The sequence below is a fragment of the Oncorhynchus gorbuscha genome, linkage group LG15 (genome assembly GCF_021184085.1).
Source record: "Oncorhynchus gorbuscha isolate QuinsamMale2020 ecotype Even-year linkage group LG15, OgorEven_v1.0, whole genome shotgun sequence".
Lineage (NCBI taxonomy): Eukaryota > Metazoa > Chordata > Actinopteri > Salmoniformes > Salmonidae > Oncorhynchus > Oncorhynchus gorbuscha.
The window spans coordinates 26,768,310-26,787,350 of record NC_060187.1 but is presented as its reverse complement, the minus strand read 5'-3'; the positions used below and the strand labels follow the sequence as shown (position 1 = coordinate 26,787,350).

General features: G+C 49.1%; 1 protein-coding gene across 1 annotated transcript in view; it reads right to left on the bottom strand.

The window, feature by feature from the left end:
• The window catches only part of LOC123996824 (sec1 family domain-containing protein 2-like), a 188,778-nt gene that overhangs the window by 72,297 nt on the left and 97,440 nt on the right, over positions 1-19,041 (bottom strand). The window contains 1 exon segment of the mRNA XM_046300567.1: positions 12,300-12,603. Coding sequence (XP_046156523.1) covers positions 12,300-12,603 — 304 coding nt within the window.

Here is a 19,041-nt window from a genome sequence, read left to right as displayed (position 1 = left end):
AGGGGGAGAGTAAGGAGAGGAGTGGGGGGAACTGCAGGGGGAGGAGAGGGGGAGCTGCAGGGGAGGAGAGGGGGAGCTGCAGGGGGAGGAGAGGGGAGAGAAGGGGGAAGAGAGGGGGGATGCAGGGGGAAGAGTAGGGGGAAGAGAGGGGGGCTGCAGGGGGAAGAGAGGGGGGCTGCAGGGGGAAGAGAGGGGGCTGCAGGGGGAAGAGTAGGGGGAGGTGAGGGGGAGCTGCAGGGGGAGGGGAGAGTAGGGGGAGGGGAGAGGAGAGTATGGGGAAGAGAGGGGAGGGTAGGGGGAAGAGAGTGGGAGGAGAGTGGGAGCTGCAGGGGGAAGAGAGGGGGAGCTGCAGGGGGAAGAGAGGGGGAGCTACAGGGGGAGGAGAGGGGGAGCTGCAGGGGGAAGAGAGGGGAGAGTAGGGGGAAGAGAGGGGAGAATAGGGGGGAGAGTAGGGGGAGAGGGGGGCTGCAGGGGGAGCTGCAGGGGGAGGAGAGGGGAGAGTAGGGGGAGGTGAGGGGAGAGTAGGGGGAGGAAAGGGGAGAGTAGGGGGAGGAGAGGGGGAGCTGCAGGGGGAGGACAGGGTAGGGGGAGGTGAGGGGAGAGTAGGGGGAAGCGAGGGGGAGCTGCAGGGGGAGGTGAGGGGAGAGTAGGTGGAGGTGAGGGGAGAGTAGGGGGAGGAGAGGGGGGGGAGAGTAGGGGGAGGCGAGGGGGAGCTGCAGGGGAGGAGAGAGGAGAGTACGGGGAGGTGAGGAGAGAGTAGGCGGAGGAGAGGGGGAGCTGCAGGGGGAGGAGAGGGGGAGCTGGGGGAGGAGGGGGGAGGGGAGAGAAGGGGGGGAAGAGAGGGGAGAGAAGGGGGAAGAGAGGAGGGGCAGTAGGGGGAGGGAGAGGGCAGTAGGGGGGAGGAGAGGGCAGTAGGGGGAGGAGAGGGCAGTAGGGGAAGGTGAGAGAACAGTCGGGGGCAGTAGGGGAAGGTGAGAGAACAGTCGGGGCAGTCGGGGAAGGAGAGAGGGCAGTCGGGGGAGGAGAGGGCAGTCGGGGGCAGTAGGGGGAGACGTTGGGGCAGTAGGGGGAGACGTCGGGGCAGTAGGGGGAGACGTCGGGGGGGGAGACGTCGAGGGCAGTAGGGGGAGAGTAGGGGGAGACGTCGGGGGCAGTAGGGGAGACGCAGTAGGGGGAGACGTCGGGGGCAGTAGGGGGAGACGTCGGGGGCAGTAGGGAGACGAGAGGGGCAGTAGGGGACGTCTTGGGGAGAGAGGAGAGGGGCAGTAGGGGGAGACGTCGGGGGCAGTAGGGGGAGACGTCGGGGGCAGTAGGGGGAGGAAAGAGGGCAGTAGGGAGAGGAGAGAGGGCAGTAGGGAGAGGAGAGAGGGGCAGTAGGGAGAGGAGAGAGGGCAGTAGGAGAGGAGAGAGGGCAGTAGGGGAGACGTCGGGGGCCGTAGGGGAAGGAGGAGAGGGGGGGCAGTAGGGGTAACATCTTGGGCAGTAGGGAGAGGAGAGAGGGCAGTAGGGGGAGGAGAGGGGGAGGTGCAGGGGGAGAAGAGGGGAAGGTGAGAGAACAGTCGGGGCAGTAGGGGAAGGTGAGAGAACAGTCGGGGCAGTAGGGGAAGGAGAGAGGGCAGTTGGGGGCAGTAGGGGGAGACGTCGGGGGCAGTAGGGGGAGACGTCCGGGGCAGTAGGGGGAGGAGAGAGGGCAGTAGGGAGAGGAGAGAGGGCAGTAGGGAGAGGAGAGAGGGCAGTAGGGAGAGGAGAGAGGGCAGTAGGGAGAGGAGAGAGGGCAGTAGGGAGAGGAGAGAGGGCAGTAGGGAGAGGAGAGAGGGCAGTAGGGAGAGGAGAGAGGGCAGTAGGGAGAGGAGAGAGGGCAGTAGGGGAGACGTCGGGGGCAGTAGGGAGAGGAGAGAGGGCAGTAGGGGAGACGTCGGGGGCAGTAGGGAGAGGAGAGAGGGCAGTAGGGGAGACGTCGGGGGCCGTAGGGGAAGGAGGAGAGGGGGGGGAAGGTGAGAGAACGTAGGGGAGACATCTTGGGCAGTAGGGAGAGGAGAGGGGGCCGTAGGGGAGACATCTTGGGCAGTAGGGAGAGGAGAGAGGGCAGTAGGGGGAGGAGAGAGGGCAGTAGGGGAGGAGAGAGGGCAGTAGGGGGAGGAGAGAGGGCAGTAGGGGGAGGAGGGCAGTAGGGGAGACGTTGGGGGCAGTAGGGGAAGGAGGAGAAGAGGGGGCAGTAGGGGGAGGAGAAAAGGGGGAAGTATGGGGAGAAGAGGGGGCAGTAGGGGAAGGAGAGAGGGCAGTAGGGGGAGGAGAACGGGGGCATCCCCCCTGGCTTTGGGGAACACCTGGCCTCCTGACAGGAAATGACCTGGACAGCACGAGCAGAGCCGAACGGCAGGAGAGCTTCCATCTGGCATCAGGGCCGTAGTAGAGGAACACACTTCCACGCCTAGGAGGAGCACACACAACCACTAAGACCAGAACTAGCAATCTAGTCCCTCTAGATCTATTGTCCAGTATTAAGTAACACCACAGTATCAGTCTTTTCCCCCTACTACTGCTCAGTACAGCCAGTCCTCTCTTCCCTTCACCACCATCTAATGTAGGACAGAGGTTAAAACAAATGGGGCACAAATGTCTTTATAGCTAAGGAAAGCTGTCACATAATCCTCAGAAGTCCCAAAGCAACTATATTTAAAATATGTATTATCATTTCATGCAGTAATTGTAAAGGGAAAACAAGGCAATCACAGAGTAACTTGAGCTGAGTGAGAGATGGCTAGTAGAGAGTAGTTGATAACAGCTGTAGGAATGAGGGGAAAGAGAGAGAAAGAGGCAGAGGAAGAGAGAGCGAGGGGACAGTTTGCGGAGGAAAGCATGTACAGAGTGACAGGTCATCTCTCACTGCTGTCTGGAATCTGTAATGTAAACATGCTCTTCCACAGCAGCCAGATAAAACACAGATATACAGTAAAACACTGAGCACTCTGGGAACAGGAGCAGACACACAGACCTTTGTCTATTTCCATTAGCATTGAGACTCCTCAAACTCTCCCCCTATCTGCCCCTCTGTATAGTATGTGTGATGCAGATACAATAGAAGCTTCATATGACAGGATGACCCTTCCCCCATGTGGGTAGTTCTGGGGCTGAGAGGGGAGAGAGACATGGGGGGTAAGAAGACAGGAGGCCCAACAGGACCTCTCCACTGACCCTGTGTTATAGAGTGACCACAGCCTGCACTGATGCGTGTGCAGGGGCCAGCAGGGCCAATGTCACAGCGTTCCTCTGAGCCAGTGTGTGTGTGTGTGTGTGTGTGTGTGTGTGTGTGTGTGTGTGTGTGTGTGTGTGTGTGTGTGTGTGTGTGTGTGTGTGTGTGTGTGTGTGTGTGTGTGTGTGATACAATTCCCTCTGGGCTTATATCTGCTTGCAACTAGCCTTTTATGATGTGCATTTCCTATCATAAATACACAGAGGAGGAATTCTGAGCTGAGGTTTAACACCCTCCACAAAGCAGACGGTAGGACCGGAGGTGTAAACAACACATTGGAAGTAGTCTAGAGATGGTCCCAGGGTTAAAACCTATATTCCAATGGTAGACCTTCAAAACAGGATTACTGTGGATGAAGGGAACAAGCTGTCTGTATTACTGTACACACTGATGACTACAAGGAAGTGAAGTGGGCTGAGTGTAACACACACACACTCCCGTGGTCTAACCTCCTGACCGGTCGTGTCTTGCAGTGGAGTAGTTTCATTTCTGTTGATTAAAGCCTGGGGATCCGTGTGTGTGTGTATTTGTAGAGGGGGTCGATGGGTTGATCTGAGAAAAGTCTTCCAATTAAAAATGAGACAAATTTTGAGTCATTTCATAAATGCAGTGAAACTGGGTAAATAATCTTAATCAAGCCTAATCACCCATGCACCCTCATGCTCCGCTTCCCCTGTAACTCGCTCTCTGCTGCAGGGCCTGGGAGAGAGAGAGGGAGGAATGAACACAGAGAGGGGGGAGATGGGGGAGGGAAAAGAAAGAAGAAAGAAAAAGAGAGCGAGAGCTGATGGCCAGAGTGTAAAATAACTTATGTCCCAGGACTGCTCCCGTCCATGGAGACAGAACACGTTGCCATGCCAACCTAAACAGCTTCTTTGGGTTGGTCCGTCGCTCCCTGCTCCCCCTCACACACCCCAAGGGCAGAACGGAAAACAAATCCAACTAGTGTGTGAGAGACCGGGGTGCTCAGAACATACACTTAGGTTGGAGTCATTAAAACTTGTTTTTCAACCACTCCACAAATTTCTTGTTAACAAACTATAGTTTTGGCAAGTTGGTTAGGACATCTACTTTGTGCAAGACAAGTCATTTTTCCAACAATTGTTTACATACAGATTATTTCGCTTACAATTCATTGTATCACAATTCCAGTGGGTCAGAAGTTTACATACACTAAGTTGACTGTGCCTTTAAACAGCTTGGAAAATTCCAGAAAATGATGTCATGGCTTTGGAAGCTTCTGATTGGCTAATTGACACAATTTCAGTGAATTGGAGGTGTACCTGTGGATATATTTCAAGGCCTACCTTCAAACTCAGTGCCTCTTTGCTTGACATCATGGGAAAATCAAAATAAATCAGCCAAGACCTCAGAAAAAAAATTGTAGACCTCCACAAGTCTGATTCATCCTTGGGAGCAATTTCCAAACGCCTGAAGATACCACATTCATCTAAAAAAAACAATAGTACTAAAGTATAAACACCATGGGACCACGCAGCCGTCATACCGCTCAGGAAGGAGATGCATTCGGTCTCAGAGAGATGAACGTACTTTGGTGCGAAAAGTGCAAATCAATCCCAGAGCAACAGCAAAGGACATTGTGAATATGCTGGAGAAAAAGGTATAAAAGTATCTATATCCACAGTAAAATGAGTCCTATATCAACATGACCTGAAAGGCCACTCAGCAAGGAAGAAGCCACTGCTCCAAAACCACCATAAAAAAGCCAGACTACGGTTTGCAACTGCATATGGGGACAAAGATCGTACTTTTTGGAGAAATGTCCTCTGGTCTGATGAAACAAAAATAGAACTGTTTGGCCATAATGACCATCATCATGTTTGGAGGAAAAAGGGGGAGGCTTGCAAGCTGAAGAACACCATCCCAACTGTGAAGCACAGGTGTGGCAGCATCATGTTGTGGGGGTGCATTGCTGCAGGAGGGGCTGGTGCACTTCACAAAATAGATGGCATCATGAGGTAGGAAAATTATGTGGATATATTGAAGCAACATCTCAAGACATCAGTCAGGAAGTTAAAGCTTGGTCGCAAATGGGTCTTCCAAATGGACACTGACCCCAAGCACACTTCCAAAGTTGTGGCAAAATGGCTTAAGGACAACAAAGTCAAGGTATTGGAGTGGCCATCAAAGCCCTGACCTCAATCCTATAGAAAATGTGTGGGCAGAACTGAAAAAGCGTGTGAGAGCAAGGAGGCCTACAAACCTGACAGCTGCAGGGGGAGGTGAGGGGAGAGTAGGGGGAAGAGAGGGGGAGCTGCAGGGGGAGGAGAGGGGAGAGTAGGGGGAAGAGAGGGGGAGCTGCAGGGGGAGGAGAGGGGAGAGTAGGGGGAAGAGAGGGGGAGCTGCAGGGGGAGGAGAGGGGAGAGTAGGGGGAAGAGGGGAGAGTAGGGGGAAGAGAGGGGGAGCTGCAGGGGGAGGAGAGGGGAGAGTAGGGGGAAGAGAGGGGAGCTGCAGGGGGAGGAGAGGGGAGAGTAGGGGGAAGAGAGGGGGAGCTGCAGGGGAGGAGAGGGGAGAGTAGGGGGAAGAGAGGGGGAGCTGCAGGGGGAGGAGAGGAGAGAGTAGGGGGAAGAGAGGGGGAGCTGCAGGGGGAGGAGATGGGATAGTAGGGGGAAGAGAGGGGGAGCTGCAGGGGGAGGAGAGGGGAGAGTAGGGGGAAGAGAGGGGGAGCTGCAGGGGGAGGAGATGGGAGAGTAGCGGGAGGAGAGGGGCTGCTGCAGGGGGAAGAGTAGGGGAGAGTAGGGGAAGAGAGGGGAGAGTAGGGGGAGAGAGGGGGCTGCAGGGGGAGCTGCAGGGGGGGAGAGGGGGAGCTGCAGGGGGAGCTGCAGGGGGGGGAGGGGGAGCTGCAGGGGGAAGAGAGGGGAGAGTAGGGGGAAGAGAGGGGAGAGTAGGGGGAAGAGAGGGGGGGAGAGGGGGGCTGCAGGGGGAGCTGCAGTGGGAGGAGAGGGAGAGTAGGGGGAGGCGAGGGGAGAGTAGGGGGAGGAGAGGGAGAGTAGGGGGAGGAGAGGGAGAGTAGGGGGAGGAGAGGGGAGAGTAGGGGGAGGAGAGGGGAGAGTAGGGGAGGAGAGGGGAGAGTACGGGGAGGAGAGGGGGAGCTGCAGGGGGAGGTGAGGGGCCAAAAGTCATCCAACTTATTGTGGGAAGCTTGTGGAAGGCTACCCGAAACGTTTGACGTAAGTTAAACAATTTAAAGGCAATGCTACCAAATACTAATTGAGTGAATGTAAACTTCTGACCCACTGGGAATGTGATGAAAGAAATAAAAGTTGAAAATAATCACTGACATTTCACATTCTTAAAATAAAGTGGTGATCTTAACTGACCTAAAACAGGGCATTTCTACTAGGATTAAATGTCAGGAATTGTGAAAAACTGAGGTTAAATGTATTTGGCTAAGGTGTACGTAAACTTTCAACAACTGTAAAATAGTGAAAGTCCAGTAAAATATCCTTCCCGTAATCCCCTGTCCTCCCACGGCTTACAGTAAGTCACCATCACCCATCCTACACAGGCTAAAACACAATCATGGGACAGAGCCTGGACTGGGATTTCACACTCACTGTTAATACATACTCTCCTGTAACTGGAGCTGAGAACACACACAATCGTATCACACACACACACACACACACAGAGATATACACCATCATATCACACACACACACACCATTGTATCACATACACACATACACAATCGTATCACACACACACATACACACCGTCGTATCACACACACACATACACACCGTCGTATCACACACACACATACACACCGTCGTATCACACACACACATACACACCGTCGTATCACACACACACAGATATACACCGTCGTATCACACACACACACAGATATACACCGTCGTATCACACACACACAGATATACACCGTCGTATCACACACACACAGATATACACCATCGTATCACACACACAGATATACACCATCGTATCACACACAGATATACACATCATACCACACACACAGATATACACAATCGTATCACACACACAGATATACACAATCGTATCACACACACACACACACACAGATATACACCATCGTATCACACACACACACAGATATACACCATCGTATCACACACACACACAGATATACACCATCGTATCACACACACACACAGATATACACCATCGTATCACACACACACACAGATATACACCATCGTATCACACACACAGATATACACCATCGTATCACACACACAGATATACACCATCGTACTACACACACAGATATACACCATCGTATTACACACACAGATATACACCATCGTATTACACACACAGATATACACCATCGTATTACACACACAGATATACACCATCGTATTACACACACACACACACAGATATACACCATCGTATTACACACACAGATATACACCATCGTACTACACACACAGATATACACCATCGTACTACACACACAGATATACACCATCGTATTACACACACAGATATACACCATCGTATTACACACACAGATATACACCATCGTATCACACACACACACACACACACACACACACACACACACACACACACACACACACACACACACACACACACACACACACACACACACACACACACACACACACACACACACACACACACACACACACACACAGATATACACCATCGTATTACACACACACACACAGATATACACCATCGTATCACACACACACACACACACACACACACAGATATACACCATCGTAACACACACAGATATACACCATCGTAACACACACACACACAGATATACACCATCGTAACACACACACACACACACCATCGTAACACACACACACACACACACCATCGTAACACACACACACACACACACACCATCGTAACACACACACACCATCGTAACACACACACACACACACACACACACACACACACACACACACACACACACACACACACACACACACACACACACACACACACACACACACACACACACACACACACACACACACACACACACACACACACACACACACACACACACACACACACTCGTAACAGATATACACCATCGTATCACACACACACAGATATACACCATCGTATCTCACACACACACAGATATACACCATCGTACCACACACACACACAGATATACACCATCGTATCTCACACACACACAGATATACACCATCGTATCACACACACACACAGATATACACCATCGTATCACACACACACACAGATATACTCCATCGTATCACACACACACACACCATCGTATCACACACACACACACACCATCGTATCACTCACACACACACACACACACAATCGTATCACACACACAGATATACACAATCGTACTACACACACACAGATATACACAATCGTATTACACACACACACAGATATACACCATCGTATCACACACACACACACACACAGATATACACCATCGTATCACACACACACACACACACACACACACACACACACACACACACACACACACACACACACACACACACACACACACACACACACACACACACACACACACACACACACACACACACACACACACACACACACACACACACACACACACACACACACACAGATATACACAATCGTATTACACACACACACACAGATATACACAATCGTATTACACACACACACAGATATACACCATCGTATTACACACACACACAGATATACACCATCGTATCACACACACACACACACACACACACAGATATACACCATCGTATCACACACACACACAGATATACACCATCGTATCACACACACACACAGATATACACCATCGTATCACACACACACACAGAGATATACACCATCGTATCACACACACACACAGATACACACCATCGTATCACACACACACACAGATATACACCATCGTATCACACACACACACACAGATATACACCATCGTATCACACACACACAGATATACACCATCGTATCACACACACACAGATATACACCATCGTATCACACACACAGATATACACCATCGTATCACACACACACAGATATACACCATCGTATCACACACACAAGCCCCCATCTTAAGCTACCTCCCACTATGGGACAATAGAGGGGGTGGATGACTGTGTGCTAAACCAAAAGTGGGTCTACCCGGGTTGGCAGGAATCCTGACAGGCAATGGAACAAACTCAAGGAGTGACAGAGAATGGGGATGTGGCTATTATGGTGTGTCTGCTGTATCCAACTATGTACAATATGGACCATATGTGCATGAATTTGATGGTATTTGCTGCTGCTGGGTTGAGTTCCTGACCCCATCCCCAGGTCCTGGTGTGTGTATGATTGTGCTGGCAGTGACTCCTTTGAGACATATAGTCCTACACCTTAATACAGCATCAACCAAATGGGAGCCACAGTCAATGTAATAACACCCCATAAACACACACCCCCAAGGCTCACTGAAGAAACAAGACTCAAACTATTGGCCTCTATACCTCGGAATATTTGCCACAACCCCCCTCTCCTCCCTCCCTCCTGCCCCCACCATCGATCTCTCATACACTAAAACACAAAACCACAACTGAAAATGATCGAAGTGACTATTAAAACTATTTACAGCTTGCACACATCACACACTAACCATGTCTGAGACAGACAGAAAGGAGCCAGCCAATCATCTGCCACATCTGAAAAGAGTGATGAGGCTCATGTCCAATTACAGTCAGCCTCTGCTATTCAGTGACATTATTAGCCAATCATCTTCTACCTCCCACTTCTGGTGTTGACTGCAGAGCACTTGGTTCAAGAGCTCATTTCCTAGTCTGAGCTCTAAGCGGAACCATTTCTTGGCAAACACCATTTCTCCCTTTAATTGAACCCATACTTTAACTTCACTCACAGAACTCATACAGTATTCATTCATCGCACACACACACACACGCGCACACACCTTTAGGCTACACACTTCCCTTCAATTAAATCCACACTAGACATTCCCTCATTCAGACTCTCCAGGTGTGTGTCAAATTGCTAGTATTTTTGTTCTCTTTGTCCACTTCTTCTTCTCCTCCTCTCAATCCCTTCTGCGACAGCTTCTGAGATAATGTCTATTCTCCCGCTGAGGACATGGACAACGCCTCTACTTCCTGTACCCCTCGATCAGCAGCAGCTGATGTTGGTAAACAACATCCCCTCTGACTAGGAGACTCGCAGCTGTTCCTGGGTCTGTTGCATTTGTTGGTGTCTGTGCGTGCATGCATTTCTGTGTTTGTGTGTCTTTTTACGTGTGTGTGTGTGTGTGTGTGTTTTAAACAGACCATTAGTGCAGCATCATGCTTGTCTGTAGGAGGGATGCGCTGCTCTTCACTGTGTGTCCCTGAAGGCGGTTGTTAGGAGGGTCAGAGGGTAAGAGACTGTTAGCCTGTCGTTAACCTGCTGTGTGTCTGTCTGTTCTGCTAGTCACTCTGTCCATATGCTCATTCAATCCTCCTCCTGTTATCTAATCTGGTAGTTTGTGTATGTGAGTGTGTGTCTGCCAGGACAGAATATGTGCTTCATGTGTGTGTCTGTTAAGCCCAGGCTGTTTACTGTAGCCAAGGGGAACAGAAAAGGGGATTTGTAAAAACATTGTTCTCATGGCGACCAGGTTTCACTCAGCATCTGGTTTCTATTTGATTCCTTTAATTGGGATGAATGTGACAATCAATGTTATTCTCTGCTGCTCGGACAAAGACGGACCCCTGACTCATATTACACACAAACCATTTAATCTGCAACCATAAAAACCAAATCAACAGACAGACGGACACGGATACGCACACACTGCTAAGAAAACGTCTTCTCTTTCCCAGACACACCTGGTGTGCATTTACAGGGTCATTTCTAGTGAAGTGTTTACAGAGAGTCACGTTTTTAACATGGGCTACATCCCTGGACCAGCGCCTGCCAGGAGGCCCCTCAGCCAAATAGGACAGAAAGAGAGAAGAAGAGGCCAGAATTCTTCCTTAGCAGCTTTACAGTGAGAGAGAGAGGAGGCAGAGAGAAAGGGAGCAAGGGAGAGAGAGAACAGAGAGAAAAGGACAGAAGAAAGAGAAAAGGAGAGAGAAGATTTAGATAAACCGAGTGAGAAAACTACCCAACCATGTCCATGTGTGTGATAACTGTGGTAATAAGCAGTGTAATATTTCCAGGTGTTTGCTAGCTAGAGAAGGTAAAGAGTGGGCCAAACTAAAAGCACCACTAATTATGAGCTATGTGGCTGGGGAGGACTGTGTCGCTTCAAGGTTAGAGAACCTCAAACTGGGGGCGGTACACTGTGACATGGTGGTACAGAGCTAATTCATCATTCCCAGAGCTGGCCACAAGCCCTGCTGCCACACAGAGACACACAGAGCAGTTGGAGACACACAGACCTGTCCAGACAGAGAGAACAGTTGCAGAGAGACCAGCTCCCGACCACTAGATTGTAAATGTTCTCACGAAGTACATTGCAAGTGGGCAGGACCCAGCAAAGCTAAGATAGCACACACACACACACACACACACACACACACACACACACACACACACACACACACACACACACACACACACACACACACACACACACACACACACACACACACACACACACACACACACACACACACACACACACACACACACACACACACTCTGCAGCAGGTTCCCACAGTCATGTTTGTTACCATGTGACCTGACAGGGGGGTGTGTGAGCGAGAAGCAGGGAGAGAGATGTGAAGTCACTAACAGTCCTTCTACCATCAGCAGCACAGAGGTATAAACAACAGTGTCTTCTCCATCTCTCTGCTACCAAATTAACAGTTAACTGGGGTCCTTCTAGAATGACTATAAAGTGGTGATACGTTGCATCTGGTTCCGCTTCGTCTTATCGAGAGCATGGTGTAATTTATGGTTACAGTATTAGTGTTCAGCATTGGTGTGCTTCTGTTAAGGTTTTATTATGGTTGTGTTCGGTACTAACCGGTGAGTTTCTGCAGCAGGGGGCTGAGCTCCGCCTCTCTGGTGATGACCAGGGTGAGTGCTCCAATCAGCTCCCTCTCCACCTTTTCCTCCTCCTCTTCATCGTCTGCAGGCTGGGCCTCTCCAGCCAGTGAGTACAGGTAGACGAGCAGCACCAGCAGCTCATCAGGACCACACTCCTCCTCCCCCGACCGGGACCCTGAACTGTACTCTGAGCTGGACCCCTCCTCACCCTTAGCAGCGCGAGGTTTCATCAGGGGCAGAAGCTGTCGCAGAACACCAGCAAAGTCAGAGTCTCCCAGAGCCTGCAAACCACACAGGACACACAGAGACATTTTAGAGATATGAAGTAGAAACTACAAACTGAGTAACACAAAACACATCAAACCACACACATACAATTCCTTCAGAAAGTGTTCACACCGCTCTACTTTTTCCACGTTTTGCTGTGTTAAAGCCTGAATTTAAAATGGACTAAATAGAGATTTTGTGTCACTGATCTACACACATAGTGGTTAACATGAGTTTAAAATTGACTACCCCATCTCTGTACCCTACACATGCAATTATCTGTAAGGTCCCTCAGTCGAGCAGTGAATTTCAAGCACAGATTCAACCACAAAGACCAGGGAGGTTTTCCAATGGTTCTCAAAGTAGGGCACCTATTGGTTGATGAGCAAAACGAAAAAAGCAGACATTGAATATCCCTTTGAGTATGGTGAAGTTATTAATTACCCTATGGATGGTGTATCAATACACCCAGTCAGTACAAAGATACAGGCGCCCTTCCTAACTCAGATGCCGGAGAGGAAGGAAACCGCTCAGGGATTTCGCCATGAGGCCAATGGTGATTTCAAAGCAATTGCAGTTTAAATCAAATCAAATCAAATTTTATTTGTCACGTACACATGGTTAGCAGATGTTAATGCGGAGTGTAGCGAAATGCTTGTGCTTCTAGTTCCGACAATGCAGTGATAACCAACAAGTAATCTAACTAACAATTCCAAAACTACTGTCTTATACACAGTGTAAGGGGATAAGGAACATGTACATAAGGATATATGAATGAGTGATGGTACAGAGCAGCATACAGTAGATGGTATCGAGTACAGTATATACATATGAGATGAGTGTGTAGACAAAGTAAACAAAGTGGCATAGTTAAAGTGGCTAGTGATACATGTGTTACATAAGGATGCAGTCGATGTTGTAGAGTACAGTATATACATATGCATATGAGATGAATAATGTAGGGTAAGTAACATTATATAAGGTAGCATTGTTTAAAGTGGCTAGTGATATATTTACATCATTTCCATCAATTCCCATTATTAAAATGGCTGGAGTTGGGTCAGTGTCAATGACAGTGTGTTGGCAGCAGCCACTCAATGTTAGTGGTGGCTATTTAACAGTCTGATGGCCTTGAGATAGAAGCTGTTTTTCAGTCTCTCGGTCCCAGCTTTGATGCACCTGTACTGACCTCGCCTTCTGGATGATAGCGGGGTGAACAGGTAGTGGTTCGGTGGTTGATGTCCTTGATGATCTTTATGGCCTTCCTGTAACAACGGGTGGTGTAGGTGTCCTGGAGGGCAGGTAGTTTGCCCCCGGTGATGCGTTGTGCAGTCCTCACTACCCTCTGGAGAGCCTTACGGTTGAGGGCGGAGCAGTTGCCGTACCAGGCGGTGATACAGCCCGCCAGGATGCTCTCGATTGTGCATCTGTAGAAGTTTGTGAGTGCTTTTGGTGACAAGCCGAATTTCTTCAGCCTCCTGAGGTTGAATAGGCGCTGCTGCGCCTTCTTCACGACGCTGTCAGTGTGAGTGGACCAATTCAGTTTGTCTGTGATGTGTATGCCGAGGAACTTAAAACTAGCTACCCTCTCCACTACTGTTCCATCGATGTGGATAGAGGGTGTTCCCTCTGCTGTTTCCTGAAGTCCACAATCATCTCCTTAGTTTTGTTGACGTTGAGTGTGAGGTTATTTTCCTGACACCACACTCCAAGGGCCCTCACCTCCTCCCTGTAGGCCGTCTCGTCGTTGTTGGTAATCAAGCCTACCACTGTTGTGTCGTCCGCAAACTTGATGATTGAGTTGGAGGCGTGCGTGGCCACGCAGTCGTGGGTGAACAGGGAGTACAGGAGAGGGCTCAGAACGCACCCTTGTGGGGCCCCCGTGTTGAGGATCAGCGGGGAGGAGATGTTGTTGCCTACCCTCACCACCTGGGGGCGGCCCGTCAGGAAGTCCAGTACCCAGTTGCACAGGGCGGGGTCGAGACCCAGGGTCTCGAGCTTGATGACGAGCTTGGAGGGTACTATGGTGTTGAATGCCGAGCTGTAGTCGATGAACAGCATTCTCACATAGGTATTCCTCTTGTCCAGGTGGGTTATGGCAGTGTGCAGTGTGGTTGAGATTGCATCGTCTGTGGACCTATTTGGGCGGTAAGCAAATTGGAGTGGGTCTAGGGTGTCAGGTAGGGTGGAGGTGATATGGTCCTTGACTAGTCTCTCAAAGCACTTCATGATGACGGAAGTGAGTGCTACGGGGCGGTAGTCGTTTAGCTCAGTTACCTTAGCTTTCTTGGGAACAGGAACAATGGTGACCCTCTTGAAGCATGTGGGAACAGCAGACTGGTATAGGGATTGATTGAATATGTCCGTAAACACACCGGCCAGCTGGTCTGCGCATGCTCGGAGGGCGCGGCTGGGGATGCCGTCTGGGCCTGCAGCCTTGCGATGGTTAACACGTTTAAATGTCTTACTCACCTCGGCTGCAGTGAAGGAGAGACTGCATGTTTCCGTTGCAGGCCGTGTCAGTGGCACTGTATTGTCCTCAAAGCGGGCAAAAAAGTTATTTAGTCTGCCTGGGAGCAAGACATCCTGGTCCGTGACTGGGCTGGATTTCATCTTGTAGTCCGTGATTGACTGTAGACCCTGCCACATGCCTCGTGTCTGAGCCATTGAATTGAGATTCCACTTTGTCTCTGTACTGACGCTTAGCTTGTTTGATAGCCTTACGGAGGGAATAGCTGCACTGTTTGTATTCAGTCATGTTGCCAGACACCTTGCCCTGATTAAAAGCAGTGGTTCGCGCTTTCAGTTTCACGCGAATGCTGCCATCAATCCACGGTTTCTGGTTAGGGAATGTTTTTATCGTTGCTATGGGAACGACATCTTCGACGCACGTTCTAATGAACTCGCACACCGAATCAGCGTATTCGTCAATATTCCCATCTGACGGAATAAAACATGTCCCAGTCCACGTGATGGAAGCAGTCTTGGAGTGTGGAGTCAGCTTGGTCTGACCAGCGTTGGACAGACCTCAGCGTGGGAGCCTCTTGTTTTAATTTCTGTCTGTAGGCAGGGATCAGCAAAATGGAGTCGTGGTCAGCTTTTCCGAAAGGGGGCGGGGCAGGGCCTTATATGCGTCGCGGAAGTTAGAGTAACAATGATCCAAGGTTTTACCACCCTGGTTGCGCAATCGATATGCTGATAAAATTTAGGGAGTCTTGTTTTCAGATTGGCTTTGTTAAAATCCCCAGCTACAATGAATGCAGCCTCCGGATAAATGTTTTCCAGTTTGCAAAGAGTTAAATAAAGTTCGTTCAGAGCCATCGATGTGTCTGCTTGGGGGGGATATATACGGCTGTGATTATAATCGAAGAAATTCTCTTGGAAGATAATGCGGTCTACATTTGATTGTGAGGAATTCTAAATCAGGTGAACAGAAGGATTTGAGTTCCTGTATGTTTTCTTCATCACACCATGTCCCGTTAGTCATGAGGCATACGCCCCCTCCACTCTTCTTACCAGAGAGATGTTTGTTTCTGTCGGCGCGATGCGTGGAGAAACCCGTTGGCTGCACCGCCCTGGATAGCGTTTTCCCAGTAAGCCATGTCTCCGTAAAGCAGAGAACGTTGCAGTCTCTGATGTCCCTCTGGAATGCCACCCTTGCTCGGATTTCATCAACCTTGTTGTCGAGAACTGGACATTGGCAAGAAGAATACTGGGAAGTGGTGCGCGATGTGCCCTTTTCCGGAGTCTGACCAGAACACCGCCGCGTTTCCCTCTTTTGGAGTCGTTTCCTCAGGCCGCTGCATGCGATCCATTCCGTTGTCCTGTTTGTAAGGCAGAACACAGGATCCGCGACAGAAAACATATTCTTGGTCGTACTGATGGTGAGTTGACGCTGATCTTATATTCAGTAGTTCTTCTCGACTGTATGTAATGAAACCTAAGATGACCTGGGGTACTAATGTAAGAAATAACACGTAAAAAAACAAAAAACTGCATAGTTTCCTAGGAACGCGAAGCGAGGCGGCCATCTCAGTCGGCGCCGGAAGGAGTGCACTAACTGCACTAACTGCCTTAGAGAGTGTGCATGTGTGTGAATTCAGACATGGGTTCTGGCTGTGATAGGAGATAACTGAGGATGGATCAACAACATCATGGTTACTCCACAATACTACCTTAAATGGAAAAGAAATGAAAAGGAAGCCTGTGCAGAATAACACATATTCCAAAAAAGGCATCCTGTATGCAATAAGGCACTAAAGTAATACTGTAAAAAGAAAATGCCAAAGAAAATCAAATAAAACAACATTATGTTTGGAGCAAATCCAACAACACATCACTGAGTACCACTTAATATTTTCAAGCATGGTGGTGGCTGCATCATGTTATGGGTGTGCTTGTCATCGGCAAGGACTAAGGAGTTTTTGGAGGATACAAAAAAACGTAGTAGAGCTAAGCACAGGCAAAACCCTAGAGGAAAAGCTGGTTCAGTCCGCTTTCCAACAGACAAATTCACCTTTCAGCAGGACAATAACCTAAAACAGAAGGCCAAATATACACTGGAGTTGCTTACTAAGACAACCTTGAATGTTACTTATTGGCCTAGTTACAGTTTTGATTTAGAAATCGTCTTGAAAATCTATGGCAAGACTTGAAAATGGCAATGATCAACAACCAACTTGACAGAGTTTGAAAAATGTGTTAAAGAATAATGGGAAAATATTGTACAATACAGGTGTGGAAGCACTGCTATGGAAAATGTTGAAGTATTACAATACCAACACAAAGTCAATGAATGTCTAGATCGGCATGTTTTGGCATTTGCTTATTTTATGACTATGAGTAATCCAGTTTTATGGAAATTATTTTTTACTCTTCTTCATTGTGCATTAATTTTATGATGCAACTGTGTATAAGAAATCATTGACCTGTTCATTGGCATGCATACACACACAGAGCGTGTGTTTTCGTACTGTTTAGGAGCAGTGACCTGTTTCTCGGTGTTGCTGGGAGTGAGTTTGCGCCCATGCTGGTTCTGCCTGTCCTGGCCCACATGACTTTCATACAGCACAATATACAGCCTAACAGTCAGAATGAGCTCATACCCCTATTAACCAGGGGTGTGTGTAGAAAAGAGTGAGAACGAGAGAGAGGAGAGAGAGAGATAGAGAGAATTAAAGAACGTGAGAAAGAGAGAGAAGGAGTGAGAGAAGCTGCAGTTGGATGCCTCTGTGGATAGATGACAATTTAATGAGTGTTAAGACCTCAATGTTCCTCCCATCAAGACAAACAGGCTCTCTCTCTACCCAGCTCCTATCGCTGAGCTCTGAGCCCTGGGGCCTGGTCTGGTCCACTGAGGGGATCCGGTGTCCAACAAACTTCCTCTGGGCCAGGGAGAAGGGAATCAGCATCAGTACTGCACTAACTGCCTTAGAGAGTGTGCATGTGTGTGAATTCAGACATGGGTTCTGGGAGTACGAGTGCTGATCTGTCCATATAATCTTATTCATTATGGAAAAAAAGCAAAAAGATGCAGCACTCCCACTCTCAGACCCTCTGTGTATACGGGCCCTGGTCTTACGGGCCCAATGATCCAATGACCATCGTAGTTGGCACTACCCTCTAGCAGTGTTACAGTGTTACACGTTGGCCGGAGTAGGCCGTCATTATAAATACGAATTGGTTCTTAACTGACGTGGCTAGTTAAATAAAGGTTCAATAAAAAAATACATGATGCATGACTGTAGTGTGTCAGAGCTCTGAGTCTCCTGTTCTCTTCCAGCTAGGCCTCAGCCCCAGCCAACCACCGCCCCCAAGGGGTATTCAAACACACAAACCAAATCACAGAACACATTTTTCTCCTTAAACATTGTGAAATCAAATACCTCTCCGAGCTGCACTCAAAACTATTTGCCAAACAATGTTTGGGCTCTTTCAGGAGAAAGGAGAAGGAGACAGGAGAAAGTAGAGAGGAGAGAGTAGAGGAGAGAGTAGACAGGAGAAAGTAGAGAGTAGAGGAGAGAGTAGACAGGAGAAAGTAGAGAGTAGAGGAGAGAGTAGACAGGAGAAAGTAGAGAGGAGAGAGTAGACAGGAGAAAGTAGAGAGGAGAGAGTAGAGAGGAGAGAGTAGACAGGAGAGAGTAGACAGGAGAAAGTAGAGAGGAGAGAGTAGACAGGAGAAAGTAGAGAGGAGAGAGTAGACAGGAGAAAGTAGAGAGGAGAGAGTAGACAGGAGAAAGTAGAGAGGAGAGAGCAGACAGGAGAGAGCAGACAGAAGAAAGTAGGCAGGAGAAAGTAGACAGAAGAAAGTAGGCAGGAGAAAGTAGACAGGAGAATGCAGAGAGTAGAACGTAGAGAGTAGACAGAAGAGAGTAGAGAGGAGAGAGTAGACAGAAGAAAGTAGGCAGTAGAAAGTAGACAGGAGAGAGTAGACAGGAGAAAGTACACAGGAG